General features: G+C 43.3%; 1 protein-coding gene across 1 annotated transcript in view; it reads left to right on the top strand.

The window, feature by feature from the left end:
- The window catches only part of LOC104165215 (monofunctional C1-tetrahydrofolate synthase, mitochondrial-like), a 45592-nt gene extending 27885 nt beyond the window's left edge, over nucleotides 1-17707 (top strand). Inside the window, exon 4 of the mRNA XM_009704790.1 lies at nucleotides 17618-17707. Within this exon, the coding sequence (XP_009703092.1) occupies nucleotides 17618-17707 (90 nt within the window). The remainder of the gene's footprint in view (nucleotides 1-17617) is intronic.
- The last annotated feature ends 527 nt before the right edge of the window (nucleotides 17708-18234 follow it).

Genomic DNA, 18234 nt, shown 5'->3' with positions numbered 1-18234 from the left:
CAGGGAAAACACAGCTGTAAAATAGGTGTTAGTTTTAGTAACGGTTGCTTTGGTTATAATTCGTTTATATTTTTTTTCCTAGTTGTTACTTTCAGTAACTTTTAGTCAATTTTAGTTACATTGTTACAACTTCATTTAATCCTGGTTTTAACACAAACAGCAAAAATGTTGATACTTAATATTGCTTTACAGTGAGGTGGGAAAGAGGTGTTACTGTGGTAGAACGCAGTCTGGTACTGATACCACCTGATGAACTAGCATGAAGTATCATATTATTAATTGATTTAATGAGTCATTAGATCCTGTGATACTTGAAAGAAGGTTAATTGCTTGCTTACAGCATAACTGTAATGGGCTGTGTTTAAATGCATCATTTGATTCTCGTTTTCTTGAAATAGCCACTTAGGAGGTTTTCATTCCCTGCCTTTCACTCCCCACCCTCAATATTCGTAGCTCCCCTTGCTCTGAAGCATTTTGAGAGCATTAGCTCAAAGCACAGTGTTGCTTCCAGACCTTGACGTCCCTCGGGGTTGGGTGTGAACGGGTGCCGTGCTGGGCACGCTCCCCTTCTCCAGCGAAGCAGAGACGTCCCCTCTTGGCTGACCGACCAGGTGGCAGGTAATGCTAAATGGGGCTTGTCTGAAAAGCATGGTCAACTGTAATTGGTTTGGCACATTTATATTCTGTATTAATTTCCTCCTGTTTGTATAGACTGCAGTGTGGAAGGGTTGTGATTTTATTTTTTTTCCATTTGGTTCTGTAAAACAAAGTCGTTTTCATCTCTTGAGAGGACGAGTGCCAGAGGGCGGCCGAGCTTCCCTGGAAGGCTGCGTTCAACACGGCCTTGCTCTCCAGGCAGGTGAGGTTACTGCAGCTGGATGCTGGGGAGGACCCTGCCATACGGGGCAACGTGTTGAACGCAGTGATTAATTAAATTAAGTGATTTAAATCAGATTTCAAAACATTCACAACTAGGTTACAATGTCAAGAATAGGTGTGCTTTGACTACAGTAAGAAGCAACTAGTAAGCGTTCATAGGGATAAAATTCCTGTGTGTATCTGCATATTTGTTTACCTTTCTGCTTTCTCCTTTTTTAGCTTCCCCCTTGCCTCATTTAGAAAGCAGCCACTGTTTCGCATTGTGTATCACATCCTATCCTTTCTAACAAGCATCTTTAGAGCATCCTTCCTCAGTATTTTGAGGGACGCAGAAGAGACTTACCAGTACTTTGCTGCTTCTTTCTCATTGCTCCATCATGAACTCATAATCTGTCATCTGTGTGGTGCTGCGCTGTGTTGTCAGAGGACTAATTTAATTAATTTTCATTAACTTCCCTTAATTGAATTTTTGAAAGACAGATACAATTACAAACACAGCACAGGAAGAGCATAGGAAGAATGTCTGGCACAGCTATACAAATAGATGTATTACTTCAAATATTTCCCTGCTGGTGAACAGGACATGTAATCTGTAAAGGATTATACGTAAGAGGGAGAAAGATATTCAGAGTGATTCTGAAGCTTATTGAGGTGGCCAAAGCCAGTATAAAAGAGGAGAGAAAAAAGTCTCCGAGACATCACATGCGTGCCTCCAAGGTGCAGTGTCTGGTCTTCCCTCTCCCAGGCACTCAACCAAAAAGGAGATAAAGTTATCCTAATGCCTGTGCCCTGGCCATCGTGGCAGGAGAAGGAGCCAAGGTGGCATTGTAGCCCCCAAGCTGGCATCCCTAAGAGGTGGTGGAGGTCGCACAGAAGCGCACGCACTGTGCAAGCAGGTCTGTGTTTTACCAGCTGAATTGGAGTCACTTGGGAGCAGAAGGAGAAGCTGTGATCAGAAGCCCTAGGAAGCTCCTTTTGAAGCACTTATTTGTCTTTCCTACATGGCAAGGCATAAAAAAGTGGGGAGCACAAGTCCGCACAAGCACATAAGGCTTCCCAATAGCTTCGGTTGGTCAGTAATGCAAAACACCCATGCTGCATAAGGATCATCAAGTCCCCTAACTGTGTCTCCTCTGAGCTGGAGCTTTGTTTCTGTTTCTGAATTGCCAGTAGGAATGAATGAGCTAATAAGCCAAGAGATGGGAGCTCTTGAAGACAGGCCACATTCACTAAAAGGTGTGCTTTAATGGTATTATATCAGCATATCTTACCAGCAAGGTATCCTGATTGGAATGGAGAAAGGCCATCTGTACAAGAAACCCTGGTAGCTGAGCAAACTGTGACAGGCAGTGACCACGCTTCCTTATGTTCCTGATAAACGTGCTGCTGCAGAAGCCTGTAGTAAGAGTGGATTCTTTCACCTGTTTCTAAAGGAAATGTCAGCAATCACTTCAAATCGTTTAAATGCTTTTTCCTAATGCTTTACATGTGCCTCACAAAATGGGCACAACTGGGAGACTCGCTTTACTCCCTAGTCAAAAAGAGAGAAGCTGGGATGCGAGAATTGGTGAATATATACACAAGCGCCCACCACACGTGCACACGTGCCGTGCTGGAATGAGGTACCGTTAAATTTAAGCAGAATGGCTGTTCTCGTACATCTGGCTATGAGCATTCTTATTCCAGGACAAAAGTGCTTTTTCCTGGGTAAACTGAATCCGCTCTGAAATGTTATCCAAGCCTATGTATACCTTGCAACTGGAAAACATTTGATACGCTTTAAAATGACATTGTCTAAAGGGATAGCAACTTTTTTCTTTCCTTGGGTTGTTTAGGCCAAATGGACCATTTCATTAAAGAAGTGTTCTGAATTCTGTTTCCCAAATACGAAAGCCATGATAATCCACAAATGTGCTTTCTTGTAAGCCTTTCAAAATGATTTCCAGTACAGTTAAAAAAGAAAATAAATAGTAGTATACAAGATGAATCCCAGATAACTGCAGTGTAATGCCTAGTGGTTTCATGGGATACCATTTTCCAGGGATATATTTGTGAAAGTTCAGCTTTAAGGGGATAAAGTCATCTTCATTTTATGGGGCAATTAAAGGCTTCTGTTTTGATGTTGTCTGGTGTCTTCTCTGGGATTGATTCAAAACCAAATACATACTGTAGAGGAAAATTCAGCATGGCAGTTGCTGCTGGCGTTCTTCATGAGGAATTGCAGTGTTCTCCCAGATGGGAAAGAAATTTACAGGGGAGGTGGGGATTTTTTATAGGTCTATGTTATAGCTAGCCATTCTTCTACTTATCACTGCGGGTACATGGAACACTGCCTGGTTTTGGAGGCTTTCCACTCTATAAAGTACAAAGTGATGTTAATATTTTTTGACACTTGAGTAAGAAATTTTCTTAAATTTTCCCAGATTTAAGACAACTGCCTGCCCTTTGATTCTTTCCAGACAGATGTTTAGTATCAGTCACAAAGGTAATATAGTAGGAGATTTAGGGTTCTGACAGACATGTGTCTGCAAATGAAAACCCTATTGCTGAAGCCCCTCTGAGGGATGCTGGTGCCCTGAGTGCAGGGACGACTGACCTGCCTGTGACTCAGCTCCACAGCAGTTATAGTTTACTATAGTTAGTGTTTTGTAGGTAAGCTTCTGTTAATTTTCCGCTTGCCTTATATCACTCCAGAAGAAAAGTAGTTGTCCAGAACCTGGTTGAGAAGTGACCGAGATACTTGGGCAGCAGGAGCTGAGGGAGAGGGACGGCAGGAATGGCTGTCGCGTCCTTTGCTCCGAGCCCCGCTGCCCTTGCTGGTTAACCGGAGTCCCAAACCTCAGGCAGCCCCCGGTGAAGGGGAGCGGGGCTGGACGGGCAGGGCTGCAGCCGTGCCCCTCGTCACAGCGGTCTGGGTGCAGGTGCCTGGGCTCTGGAAGGTGTAAATCTGCGCTGCCCTGGGGGGAGCCTGGGCTTCCACCGGCCACAGCCCTCCCTGAGGGGCGAGTAGCTTGAAGGGCTGCCTTTTCCTTGCTGTGGCTTTTTAAGGGGCCTTCACTAGCCAGGAGACTGTAAGCCTTAACTATCAGAATGAGCTAGACAAGGGTCAGAATTTAATGAGAGAAGAGTAATAAGGATGTTCCAGAGCATCTCCTAGGTTATTTGGAGTTGTGCCCTGGGTATGTCATCATTGTCCCTTCTCTCTCTCAGAGTGTATATTTTTTTTTTATGGTAGCCTTAATGACAGTGCAATGGATTTGAGTACAGTACCTGTTAAATGCCAGCTTCCCCTTGTATGGCATCCATCTGTAAATGCAATTAGAACAAACATCTGCTCCCAGAAATGACTTCCTGACCTGTGCTGGTTTTTTCAGTGTCTGCCAGGCTTCTCGTCGCCCTCTCCAGTAATCCCAGCAGATCCACAAAAAAGTAAAGGTCCTTATTCATGTGACATTGCAACCCCTTCAGCTGGCTGGTTGAAACTCAAAAGTTATAACTGAAGGAGCAATGCCATGCTATTCACAAGAAAGAGAAATTTTTTCAATTGTGCAGGTTATCACATTTGTTAGGCGTACATAATCCAGGTTACTTGCATGTTATGACCTGGATCCTGCCAAATGAAAATTCATGTAGAGTGTCTTTTTCAGTTAAAATTTGAATTAGTGGGTAACTCGGCAGTAATCTTGAAAAGCAGAAGAATGTTGTAGAGACTGTAATACAGCCACACATTAATATGTAGGCATTCCCTTCTGAAAATGGGATACTGAATTTGGTTTTAAATATCAGCTTGCACACAGTACAATGTGTAGTATTTTGTATAGACTTGTTGACCTAAAATACGTACTTAAAGCTAATTGCTGTTATCTGAGCTCTGCTGTTATCTCCCAGTCAGTTTAGCGATAGGTTCATATTCCTTATCAATTTGACCATTTTTTTCTCTCTGTTTAATTAGAGCCTCTTGGATCATTCTGAGTTTCTTCACAGAAACAGTTTTAGGACTCTTGATGTTTGAACATATTTCTAATGTTTGAAATACTGAGAAAACCAAGAATTTTTAAGTTGCTGTGCTCGTATAAAATTTGTATCCGTGACATCTGAAGCCTTGTGAGTTTCATAGACTTGTATTTATACCTCTATTATCTCCCGCTGCTGTTACACAGAATTTAATGGTTATCTGAAGCTGTCTCCATGCTGCCTGAAAACCACTTTTTCTTTGAAATATTTCTTTGGTCTGTGAAGAGATGTTGCCAGGCATCTATATTAATACCTCTATAAAAGAAGGAAATACTTTCTCATGTGTGATTAAAAGATGGAAATCATTAACACAGGAAAGCCATTGAGGCCAAGAATTTAACAAGAGTTCTAAAAGGTTACAGCCATCAACGCTATGCAGCACTATGTAATTAATATGAGTAAATAATTTGGAAAAAGTGCTAAGCATAGCATTCAAGGATTTGGTCAGTCTTCAGTGCTCAGCTCCCAGTGTTGGACAGAGATTGCTTTGTCAACCTCCATAGGTTTAGCTTTTCTCTGTAAAGCACCTGGCACCAGCTGCTGTCAGAGACAAAACCCTGGGACCCGCAGGTTTGCTCTGACGTGGTGTGGCATGCTCCCTGCCTGCCTTTCGGCTGATTTAAGGTCTGTAACTTGTGTATTACTTGATCGTGCTGCGCCAGTTGTCCGTGCGTAGACGATGCCCTGCTGCTCTGTGCGTGTAGAAAGCAAGGCACTAGGAGCTTTTGCTACTAGACTGAACCAAATGAAGATAAAAGACGATGTTTCACGAAGAGCTGCAGCAAAGTAGACACAGATACTTCCCACCTTCCTTTGCCTTTGATGACTTTTTCCCATTCCTGTACTTCTCGGCTGTGGCCGGGCACGTGCTCGGCACTGCCCTGCAGGCTCTCGCCCGGGTGCAGCGAAGCAGGAGGAGCCCAAGGGAGAGCGAGCCGGCGGTGGCACAGGGAGTGGGGCACCGGGCAGAGACAACCCCGCGATGCTGGCACTCCACCTGTCGGGTCTGCTTTGGTACCTGGGGCCCTGGGCGAGCCGTGCTGGCTGTAGAGCTCTGATCCACGCTGTAGTAAAGAACATCAATATGCCCTTCGATTTGGCACCTGTAGTACAGATGTGACGCAGTGAGTAGACAGGGAAACCAAGTGCTCTGCAGGTAATCTGGCCAGAATGGGATCAAGGCATGTTTGTGACAGCACAGATAAGCTCCCTCCGAGTTTGTCAAGCTCTTTGTCTCTTGACTTTTCTCTGGGAAAAAGAAAAAACTAGATTTCTTAATACCTTCCACAAAAAATCGATATTTTAAAATAGCTTTGCAGTCAGTACTGAAGCAGTCTGACAAAGGAGAAGCGTAATGTGGAAGCAAAGATAAAGCAGAGTTTTCCCACAGATAAACGACAAGTGGTTTTCAAACGCGACTGACGACAGGAATTCCGGCTGGTGGAGGGGATGCTGCTGAGGAGAGAGCCGTGCGGTCGGTGGCTGCGTGGGGGGAGAGGGCTCCAGCCCCGCAGCGGGCTCCCTTCAGGGCAGGCGGGCAGGGAGGTGGTGCTGGGGGGGCCCTGCAGCCCTTGGGGTGTGCACAGCGTGCCGGCACGGGGGCCTTCGTTCCTGGGGTCACCGGGAGGGAAGGAGGCAGGCCAAAGGCTCGCCGACGTGTGGCGGGTTGTATTTGCTATGCTTTTGGCCGAGCAGTGGAGTTGTAAACGTTTCTTTTACCAAAAATGAAAGCTGGTTACAGGCTGGCCTTGCGTTGATTAGGAGGAGCCGGGGGGGCTCTACCATCAGAGTAAATTAGGCTTAGGGCTCTGCTGGTTCGTTCACTTTGGCATTAGAGAGTTTATATTCTAACTGGTTTTTAATTTCTGCGTTATCATTTTATTTTAGTCTTTTTGAGATTTACTCTGTATGTGCACAAATAAACTTTCTACAATGGTGCCACTTTCACGCATTTTTTCAATGTTTGCGAAGAAGTTCCCATAGATTGTTCCTGTACTAGATGTTTGTCAAAACACAAAAAATTTGTGTTAACTTCTTTTGTGTTGGGATGCAGAAATTCGTTATTGCCTTCCACTTGTTTTGTCCTTCTGTATGCTTCATTTGGGAAAAATACTGAATACCACCCACAAAACATCCGTTTGGGGGTTGGTTTGTTTTTCAGAATGAAAAAAACATGTTTCCAAATATGGTTGATTTTAATTGGATAGTTTAACAACATTTTTGATGGTTATATGAATATATTGTTATCCTTTGTTATAGTGCAGAAACTGTGGTTAGAAAAGTGACTTACTGCAAGTTCATACTGAGCAAAGTGTGAGAAAGGGAGGAATTGTATTTCATTTTAAAATACAAAGGCTTCATTATGTAATAGAAAAAGATGTTTCGTGCAATGTAAATATTTAGCATAGTTATTTTTCAGTTTCAGTTATATGAGACTAGAATGAGAATCAGAGTTACCCATTTCAAGTTGCATTCTCCTGGCAGCACTTCATCTCCTTTCGGCAAATCATTTAACCTTTTCTGCCTCCTATCTCGCTCACCTTTTAAAATGGAGATCTTATTTCATTTATTTCCCAGATGTACTTAATATATTTAATTTGTATTTGTAAGTACTTTGAAAACAACTTTATTTTAAATATAAAAATATGTATCTTTATTATATTATGTAAGGATACATGTTTGTAGGGTAAAGATTGTACTCTCCATCAGTTAAGAAAATTTTGTCTGGTTTCCTTTGACAATTAAATCTGTCTGACAGCTTGTTAACTCGTGGTTCTCTCTCAGTGAACAGAAATTAGGGGGTTAGTAGCTCCTTAGAGAAACTTTGAAAGTCAGTGTTGCCATAAGACAGTTAAGTCACACATTCATGGCTAGAATTTTTTCCTTTCTCCTTACAGCTGTTAATGCAGTTCAGGCAACTTGCAAAGACGGTGGCTCTGCTGAAGGCACTAGTGCATCCCGAGTCAGTGGCTTTCGGCCTTTTTCAAAGCATTTCCATGCTCCTCCATTTTCCAGGAGAAGCGTGAGCTACAGCATAGGTATTCAAGGCTCACTTTTCTTAGCAGCCTTTTGGAGGCCTCTTAGAATAGTGATTCCATAGACTATGGGATGAAAATTGCTGATCTAAGTAATATCCTTCCTGTTTTATTTGCTTCCTTGTCAAAGGGAACCACAGCACGTTTTTATATCGTTTTAGAGGACACACTGTATTGAATAATACGTACTGCTAGAGGTCTGCGGTGGACTTGTGACTGAGAATATCTGATTTACACAGATAGTTTAACAATTTGATATCCTTGTATCCAGCCAAATTGGATCCATTCTGGATCTTCTGGGTTAGGAACAAATAGAAAGGAAAAGTTTTTTAATTCTTCAGCGCAGCTAAGGTAGCATTGACCTAGCATATCAAAACAGTAATTTGCCTGGAGAGAGATGGGCAAAATTGTGTACGGTTAGAAAGCAGCTGCACCCAGAATTACAATGTAAGGTGCTTGTTTGTAATTGTCTATTTCCTCTTTGCTTCAGTCTGTCACAAAATAATGTGTGTTAAGGGCTACAAAGAGCAAATCATTGAAGTTGTTTATCCAAGCAACAGCTGACTTGAGAGGGTAGATACAGAAACTTGGACTAACGAGATTAGAGATGCTCACAGGTCAAGGTTCATACATGATGATGGTACAGTGATAGTGCTTGATGCTGGTGATGCCCACCACAGTTGATCATTCTTTGGAGACAAGCCCTCAGGCTCTTCTTTCCAACATCTCCCATGATAACTACAGACCAGAAAGCTGAACTGCACCTGTGAAGTGTATATTCTAGGTTTTATTGTTTCCCAGTACTGAAAACTAGAACGTGTCTACTCAGATGGGATTAGCAAAGTATAGTCACGTCCTCTTCCGCTTTTTTCAACTCCTGTTGCTTCAAGTGTTTTCCAAAATTCTTACACCCTTTGGGATTACAAAAGTCACCACTGGCACATAGTTTAAATCAAGTAACAAGACCAAGCCAGTTTGGGGATGTAACAATTTTAACAATTGGAAAGAACTAATTTTAAGGGGTCTTTTGCTATAATCCCTTTATGTTCTTTAGAAGCGGTTCTTCCCATATATATATACACATGTATATATACACACATCATCTTGGCCTGATACGGTGTTTCTTAGGGAACGTTACTTTCTCAGATGCCAGTGGATCTAGTTAATCATAACCAAGAGGGCTAATAAGGCAGCAGTTAAATGTGGGTTTATTCACCATAGTTATACAATCTTTTGGGATTTCTCCATGCTGTAGTTTGTCATTGAAATGACTGGATGATGCTCCTGACGCTCTTTTAGGGTAAAGTTTGCGGCATGCTGAGCACACGTGTTAGCTTTACGTAGTCTGCTGTTGCCACCATCTCCAGTTTCTGGGCTGTAGTTGAGTCTCTGTGCTTTCCTGTGTTAACAGGCCAGGCTGTCTGACCAGCAAGGCAAGTCTCGTCTGAAAGTTATGAAGCTTTTAAACAAAATGGCGTAGTGAAGATGAAGAGCACAAAGTGGGGCTTGCTCCCGGTGTTTGAGGAATGGCCCTTCTAGAGAAACAATCAGTACAAAATAAACAGGTTTCAGAAGAAATGAAGGGTGGCCAGTCCCTGAGCAAATGCAAGGTGGTTGGGATGGGTCCCCCCGAGACCTCTCCTCCCCAAATACCACAAAACCTGCTCTGCTTTCAGCAGAACCTGAGCTGCTGGCGCAGCCTGGACACCTCCTCCTCACCAGGAGACCCAGGCACCGGACAAAGCAGGAGGATGATGTACCCACAAACATCAGATACGTCAGATATTCCTCTTGCTGAAACAGCACGAGAGGAACGCCTTTGTCCTCTGGATTTATTCCCTCAGAGGTGCGTTTCCAGCACTGGCTGATATATTGGACAGTCGTCAAGAATGGGAACAGCCCTGGGAGCCTCTGACATCAGGCGTGAGCGGGAGGGAAGGATTTCTTCTGGCTGAGGAGGTGATTTTGTACAAGAGGCAGCGAGTGAGAAGCCTCTGCCAAGGATTCTGTCGAAAGCCCAAGGGGGAAAGAAAAATCAGGATGTAGGCCTTGGCCAAGGGAGCAATTACTCCTGGAAATGGATTTGAGTGGGCTGGGATGCAGGGAAGGGTTTTGGAACAAGTCACCTGGAATTTGTAGCCCTGTTTTTTCTCTCCCCCTTTATCTCCCCAGTGGTTGGTTGTTTGGGGTTTTGGTTTGTGGGTTGTTTTTTTTTTTTTGGGGGGGGGTGTTCGTGTTTTGGGGTTTGGTTTTTGTAGCTTTTGTTTTTGTAGTATTTTGTTTGTCAATTAACGTATCTAAGGCAGAAAACAGCTCTGCATATCCCGTGAAACATGCTGTGTTGTGTATGGTATGAAAAAAAAATACACTGAAATAACAGCATCTAATGTGCTACCTCAGAGAGAGAGAGAGATTTATTTTTCGAGTAAAATTTAAAATATTGATCCCATTGTGCTATTATTATGGGGACCATTTTCTTCTGCTTCAAGTATGGTTTTATAAATTCTAGGAGGAAAACGAGTTGAGACAACTGCTGAGAGGAACTGCAGTTAGATATGTGAGTCACAAATGTGTTACTTAATCGGGGAAATTGCTCATTCTTTTACAGATTACATCTATGCCTAAGTATTTTGTTTAATAACTAGAAAAATGCCGGTTCTGGGTCTTCGGTGCTTCAGCACATCACTAACAGCAACATTTAAGTTCCCATGGTATTACACTGACCCGTTCACCGAGAGCTTGGCCAAGCGAGCGTCAGCCGATTCCTCTCGTCCCCTGCTTCCGTTGGGATATGCACCCCCAGGTCCCTCCAAAACCTGTACTGGACAGATGTGGATGGTTGCGTGGGTTTTGTTGTTTTCCTTAGGATGCCCAGGAGATCACTTCTGGATTCAGGCTATTTCCGCTCAAGAAGAGTAAATTGTAGGGTCCTGGTAATCCCTCAGAGAACGCAGCAGGGCACAAGCTACTTCTGCCTCGCTTGAGCACCTGGCAGCGAGGTCAATTAGGATTGTATAATCAGTACTCAGTACTTTTATAACTTCACCCAGATGCTGATAGCACAGGAGCAATGTCCATGCATTTTGTTGTTGTAAATCCTTTCACAAAATCGAATAATTGCCAAGAATGTGGAAACATGAAAGTAAGAGACAATTATAATAGAATAATTGATGCCAGATGGACTTCTGCACCTGATATCAGTCAACATGCCAGTGGAACAGAGGTGTTTATTGCAAGGAATACTGCAGCATATGTCGGGGTAGCATCAGCATCTTTTCAAACATTATTTTGATCATTTCAAAAGCTGCTAATGTGTTGAGTTTCTTGCTGTGATTGTTCTTATACATTGCAACAAGATCCTTTTTTGTTAAAGATTTCCTGAGAAGGAAATATGAGCTTCACTCTCCCTATCTCCTCTGGCTGTCATCAGGTTTGGCAAATTTTCATTAAAACTTATAAGTAAACTGTTATTTAAACACTGACTAAAGATCGTTGCTTAGCTGCTTTTAAAAATCCTTGTTATTTTCAGGCAATGAAAAATAATGAGATAATATTTTCTTAAGCATTATGTAGCTATTAAAGTAGATTTTTAGAAATTATTGCCATTTCCAAGGCTGAATTTATTAGTTTGTGTTTAAAGGTTGATACTTTTCCAAGGAAGCCCCAGCTCGCCTCCACTGTCCATCTGCTTTCCTAATGTGAGGGTTTGAGGTTTGTTTGCTTTTAAGAGGTGGTGAAAGGTCGCTTGAGCGTCCGTTCAGTCTTCCCTACGGCATCATTCCCCTCTCTAATACATGGCGAGGGGAGGGATGTAGATGATATTGTGCATATTTTGTTTTGGCTATTCCATTCTGTTGTATTCCTTTTAATTAAGACAAACAATACTGTTCTCTTAATAATTCTTTTCTGTCATTTTCATGTAAATCTTTTTTCTTCCGTCCTTCAAAACCTGAGCTACCTCTGAAGTGATCGAGCTCCGCTGCTCCTCCGACTGGGGGAATTTTCCAGTTCTGTGGCACAAACTACGAGCTGATCCTGCAGATACTTAGGATATGCTGCCTAATTTTTGCGCACGAGCTTCCCTCTTCGCTGCACGCCCAGTGCCTCTGCGCGGTGTAGGACACGCCGGTTTGAAGATGAGATGAGTGCCTGCTCACCGGCAGCGTTTGCACGGTCGCACGCTGCAGGGTGCTGTAGTCCTGCCCGCTCCCCTCATTGCGTGGATAGCCTTATGGAGGATTTCCAAGCGTAGGTTTACAGTGGAGGGTGCAGGGACCTTAAGGCACCCATAATAAGGTCTGCACTCACTTCTCCAGTCATGCAGTGCGGTGAGGTGGCTGCTAATCCCCCTCTCCCACCCCATGGATTGCAGTTCCCCTGGCGGCGGTGTCCAGGGGCTGGGCAGCCCCACAGGAGTCGGTGGGGGTAACCTGGCCCTCCCGAGAAGGAGTGCCTAAAGGCAGGCAGGGCTGGGGACCCGCGGGGAGTTCTTCAGAAAGGGGAGCAAAGCTCTTCCTTTCAGCTTCGCGCGCGTTGGGACTGACAGATGCACTGCAGGGGAGCAAATGTCTGGTCGTGGACCTGTCTGTAGAGCTCTAACTCACACTCGGAAACGTTACTGAAACCCTGAAGCGTAGCTCCTTCGTGCCGCGCCTCAGGATTCCAGCAAATTCTGGCACGTTGAACATAATGCATGCAGGTTTATAGCACTATTTATAAATCTCTTGAGTTTCCTCTTGTATTGTTTCTTGCTGAGGGAGCGTGGGATGTGCAGTTCACTCCATCGGATTTTATTGAGGAGTTATCCGCAGTCACGTGTATGCTAGATTCTCTTGAGAAACAACATCTGTTTTCTGCAGTATTTCAAGTTTGAAATGGTGGTGGGTTGTCTTAACTTGTTTAATTAACAAAAGGATACAATTAGATAATGTGAATTACTTGCACTTCTTGTCAAATGGAACATTAACTCCATAAACCGCAGAAGAGGGAGGTTTCCTCAATAAGCGGTTTGCTGATTTTTTTTGGTCCTCAATAAGCTATTTGCTGATTTTTAGGGTATCTTAATCATCTGTTTTCCCTACTTTGTGTAAGTATGGATTCCTCTGGTTTTCTTTCTCTATTGTAAATAGAGAAACCGTGCTAGGCCTGTAAAATAGACACATCTTGTCTTACAGGTGAAAAAGACAATAAACATGAGTGGGATGTAGTCCTCAGGACCATCTGTTTTGCAAATCGTGCCATTGTGCTAACCCAGTTAAGGTGATCTCAGGTCCTATTAGGATTTTTCATATAGGTAAATGGAAAAAAAAATATATATGGATGGGTAGACACTTGAAGTAAAAAGCAGCATGTGTCAAGCACTGGTAGGCATTTGTGTGATAAAAAAGGAAACTAAGCAGCATCGTTCCTCTTGGGACCGTAACAAAGCTGGCTAGCACAGTGTTAGTGCTTGACTGAGCCACTGCTATGACCAACTAAAATTACAAGTCAACACATAACTGTAATTTAAATGAAACTCCAGTGAAGCTCAGCGTAGTCGCTCTTCCAGTGACAGTGGATGTGTTCTTGGAGAGGGTGTGGAACAGCACTTTCATATAGCTTCCTCAAAAATGACTGGCATCCTGCTTTTGCGAGGAAGCTCCTTAAGTTGTTTTTTGTTTAGTCATGTAAGTAAACTACTGGAAGATCATAAATGCCTAGTATAAATAACAGCAGCCTTCAGGCTTTCTTAACGGAAATTATATTTTATCTTCCACCAGTTGTACGTTTCCAGGAACGTAAATGATCCTCAGGATAGCTGACTGTAAGACTTGCAGGTTTTGCCTCCTAAACATAGAGTGCCATAGTAATAAATAGGCATTGTATTTTTCACATCATCTTTCTGCAGTTGATTTACTCTTGTGGATATGTAGACAGTTGCACATTTTGTGAAGAAAATGATTGATTCTAGTGAGTTCCTACAAAACTAGTTCCTATTAATTCCAAAATGATGTATTTTGGGCAGCAGCTGGATAAATTCTTCATAAAACCTCCACCACCACCACCACCCCCCCCGGGTAAAGCATTCATATGAATTGCATTAAATCTTAAGGTGTAAAGTTTATGCCTTATATATTCCTTCTCCCAGGGGGGAAGTGTGATAGTAACAGTTTTGGTCAAATTAAGTACTGATTATTTTGGCTACCTAAATCCAGTTTGTGATCGTAAGTAGATAATGTCTTGTCATTCACTGCTTCTTACCCTGCTGTCTTGCCGCAGCCACACTGCGTGACGTTGTGTAGCTACCAATCTATAACCCAAATGTTGGTGTATCAGAGTTGTGCTGGTCCCTGTGCGATATGTAGAGGGTCTACATTGTATGAGATGCCTAGCAAGCTGCTGTATGACTGTAAATTTCTGTGGGGTTTTTTCCATGCTGTACGTACCTGCTAATTACCAAAGTGATTTATGTTTCAGGCATATTTGCTCTTTCATTGTCGGTTCTACTTTTTTCAATTTTAGAAATGAGGTAATTTTAGTTAGTAGTTATCTCAGCAAGCCTTGGAGAGGTGGAGGTGGTCTGCCGGCCGCTGTGCAGGTACGGTGTGGGCTGCAGGTCAGCATCGCCCCCTCCATGCGTGAAAATCTGGGCGCCGGTTACTTGGGGCAGGGAGAGAAGGATGCTTGCGGTCAGACTGCGAAGGCCAGCCTTGAACACGCTCGTTAACGCCTTCGTTCAGCATCAGGGGAAGCAGGGAGAGGGAAGCGGATGGCGCTGAGCCCGCAGCCCTGTGGAAAGGCAGTCAGCTGAGGCCTCGAGTCAGCCCCGCAGCCGACGGAGCCCTCTTCTCTCCTGCCTGTTTGGCCGCAGGAAGGAAATGGAGGGATGGAGAGGAATAATCGGTAGTGATCTCCTCAGCCAGCCAGCTCCTCCTCTTGACCTTGAAGTAATGAAAAAGGGATAGATTCTGCTGCGCGTTACCTCTGTGTCTCCAGATAATGAAAGCGGAGAGAAACGATCATAAATCTACAGGGCTTTGCCTGTTTGGAAGTCTGGGCCGTGGGGAAAAATGACAGGAGGTGTTTTATTATCGCCCTGTAATTCACACAGATATTCATCCCAAAGTGTTTCTTCTGTGGGTTTTTTTTGCCTTGTACTTAATTTTACGCAGCAGTAATTTTAATTCAGATGAACTCATTCCCTTTTGTTGACTTAAATTTTCTATATGAGAATAGTTGTATTTGCTGAACTGGCAGTAAATTGGTTTGATATTCACATTTTATAGACATAATAGATTTCCATTAGTTAATACAATGGAGTTACACTGGCATAGAACTGGGCCTACGAAAAAACTCAATCCAAAACACACATGTAGGACTTTTTTTAACATTTCTTTTTAAAAGAAACAAGGAAAAACTCCCCTAAACTGTTTCTTGTTTTTATTATACAGGGAAAATGAAGACCGGCCAAGCTTGTAGATATAGTCAAAAAAAAAAAAAAATGAACCTGAAATTTGGGAGTTTACATTCGGATGTAAAACTGCCATACACAGAGTAACCAGAAAGTTGTCTTTGGCAATTTGTTCATTCCCCTCCCAGTGAGATGTAGTTCATTAAGGCAGTTTCTTCTCAAGCTTTAACTCAGAAACTGGGATTAATATGAGACAGAAAATAATTCAGTAACCCTAACGATGTAGTACTCCAGCTAGTGTGGCCAACGGATAAAGCATAGTAACAAGGTGTTTTAGTACTTAGCTAAGGTGCCAAGGCACAGTTGGCCAATAAAATGATGTCACTCAGTCAGTGGCAGGGTTTGGTCAGTGCAAACTGACAGTTTTGTCTTTTAATCCTACCGTGTGCAATAACAAAAGGTCAGGAGGAACTACATTTAAAAACAGAGGAAATGCACCGAGTCCACTAGAAGCGCTTGTTGCACTGGTTTTTCTCAAGAGCTGGCTCTCAAGTGCGACGATGGCTGCACCGGTACTGGGCTCCCCGAGCTCGTTTCCCCCTTCCCAACATGGGATTAACCTCTGAAATGGCAGCAGAGCTCTCGGGAGTAAATGGGACTGTGGTGGAGAGATCTCACAGTTTGCTTGTATTCCCATGATGGAAACATTACACAAGCATTCGGAGCGAAGCTGAAGCGTAAGGGAGGTGCCAAATCCATCGCTGAATATGCAGTGGGACAGGCTGACATAAATACAGCCTGCTCCAGCCGAGGGGGAGGCCAGTAAATCTGGCTCTTTGGAGGAGCTAGGATGGTGATCATATATTTTTCTTTATTTTAATGAGCTCTGCTTCTCCTGACATGGCCTAGCTAAAGTCTTGTTCCTCAAAATCTAGCATCTATTAAATAAGTTTTAATGCATAAAGGCTCGTCACCAACAAACAGTTGAGCTAAGTTGAACTCCAGGTTTGTTTCCAGAGATTGTAAGGTCTTTCATCTCTTTGGATGTTCATATAGGGCCTAATACAGGAGGGCCGTCCTCCACCTCTGAGGTTAAGCTATCAAAAGGGTTGATGGAGTCCTTCAGCCCACATGCTATTTTTAGAGCGCCTTGAATTAGTGGAAATATGAGATATTCAAGGTGTCTAACTGTCATCTTAGGAAGACCTAGGGTGTGAATCCGAAGTGGTTCAGGTTGATCCCAACTGGTCCTGCCCTAAAACAGCCCCACGGTCGCAGCCTTTACCGTGGGCCAGTGCTGGTGCTGGGGACAGGGAAACCCCTCCTGGCTCAAGGTGCTGAAACAGGAGAAGATGAAGCAGATCGAAAAAAGATTTTTCCTGCTCTCCAGAGAGCACCTTCGCGAGGGAGAAGGGCGAGTCCTGAGGCAGGGGAGGTGAGGAGCTGGGCTACCGCTGATTTAAAGTGGCTTAAGCTGTTGTGGACCAGTACCTCAAGATTTCCATGTCACCCACCTGTCTTTAATTGCTGCTAAAATGCTAATTGTAAATAATAGTATAAATACTGTGAGCAAAGCTGTAGTTAACTGTGTAATTTAAGTCTACAAATCTATTTACATATTTAAAAGTATGTAGATGCCGGTGTCTTATGCTAGATCAGGATCTTAATTATGCATAGTTTGAGATAATTGGGTTGCTTTAGCTTCATATCTCAACCTGCTAATTCTAACTACTAAATTAGGATTCAACTGTAATCCATGTATGTTTAGTCGAACTGTTTCAATTTGTTCCTTACATTAAGTAATCAGTCAAGAAAGTGTTGCAGTTAATAATTCTGCTCCTGTGTTCTGGTTTTCTGTGGACGAGGGCTGAGTTCAACACATTCATATCACCAGGTGAATTCGGGCAATTATGTGCTTGCCCTTTGCTGCGTGATTTATTTTTTTTTTTTCCCAGTACATATAAATGGATAAATATTCTGGATAAATATTCTGAGGAACAAGTCAGTCCCAAAGTGTCTTCATTTTGTTAAGGCGTTAATTCTTAGGTTGCTGAGCTAGCCTGTAGTTTGTGGCTTTTATTTTCTCTTTCCTGTCTTTTAGAAACGTAGACTTAAAAATTAATCAAAAAAGTACCGAGCTTGACATTTTTAACAGAAACAAAAAATGTGGTGAAGATCACATCTGCAGCTGAGTCCATGATAAACAATCCAGCCTTTCTCTTAATCTAAGGTTTACATGGGTGGAGTGATTATCTGCTTACAGGTGCAGGAGTATAACTTCATTTTATTGTTCCCACAGATGAGCACCATGCCAGGACTGCCCACGAGGCCGTGCTTCTATGACATTGACCTTGACCCCGTCACAGAGCAAGTGAAAGGATTGTTCTGAGAGTGACGTCCAAATTCAGGTCGGTCAACAGCCTTTCTTTTCCTGTTCCAGCTTGGAGGAGGATGTTTGTGTCTAATATGTATATAACAAAGGTTGTCAGGAGTTTATCTAGGCCCTAGTTTCACTGAGGACTTCACACCAATTGGGGGTTTTGGGGGAATACCTCATAGCACCCTGGGTGGTCGGCACGTCGCTGGTGTCCACCGAGGGCGCGCATTGACGGTGCCGTTTGGATTTCCTGGCTCTGTCGGGTTGGCGTGAGGAGGAGCTGGCTCTGCAACTGTGCCACTCTTGGCTATGGGAAAAGTCAGTCTGGAGAAGTCATGTCACGGTACTCACCTCAAAAGAAAGAATCTAGTTCATCTTTGATACTACTCTCGTGTGGCAGTGTGTTTCTATCATTACCTAGTTATCAGGGGAGATGTTCCTCGGCTTGTTCGTGAGCTTTGCTTTGTTTTTCAGGGTTTGGTTTTTCTTTCTCCTGATTGCTGTCATCTCTCTGAAATGGTAATAAGCATTTCAGGAAC

Source organism: Cariama cristata, unplaced genomic scaffold (assembly GCF_000690535.1).
Source record: "Cariama cristata isolate BGI_N322 unplaced genomic scaffold, ASM69053v1 scaffold10297, whole genome shotgun sequence".
Lineage (NCBI taxonomy): Eukaryota > Metazoa > Chordata > Aves > Cariamiformes > Cariamidae > Cariama > Cariama cristata.
The sequence above is the reverse complement of the archived record's forward strand: the minus strand, read 5'-3'. Positions and strand labels throughout refer to the sequence as shown.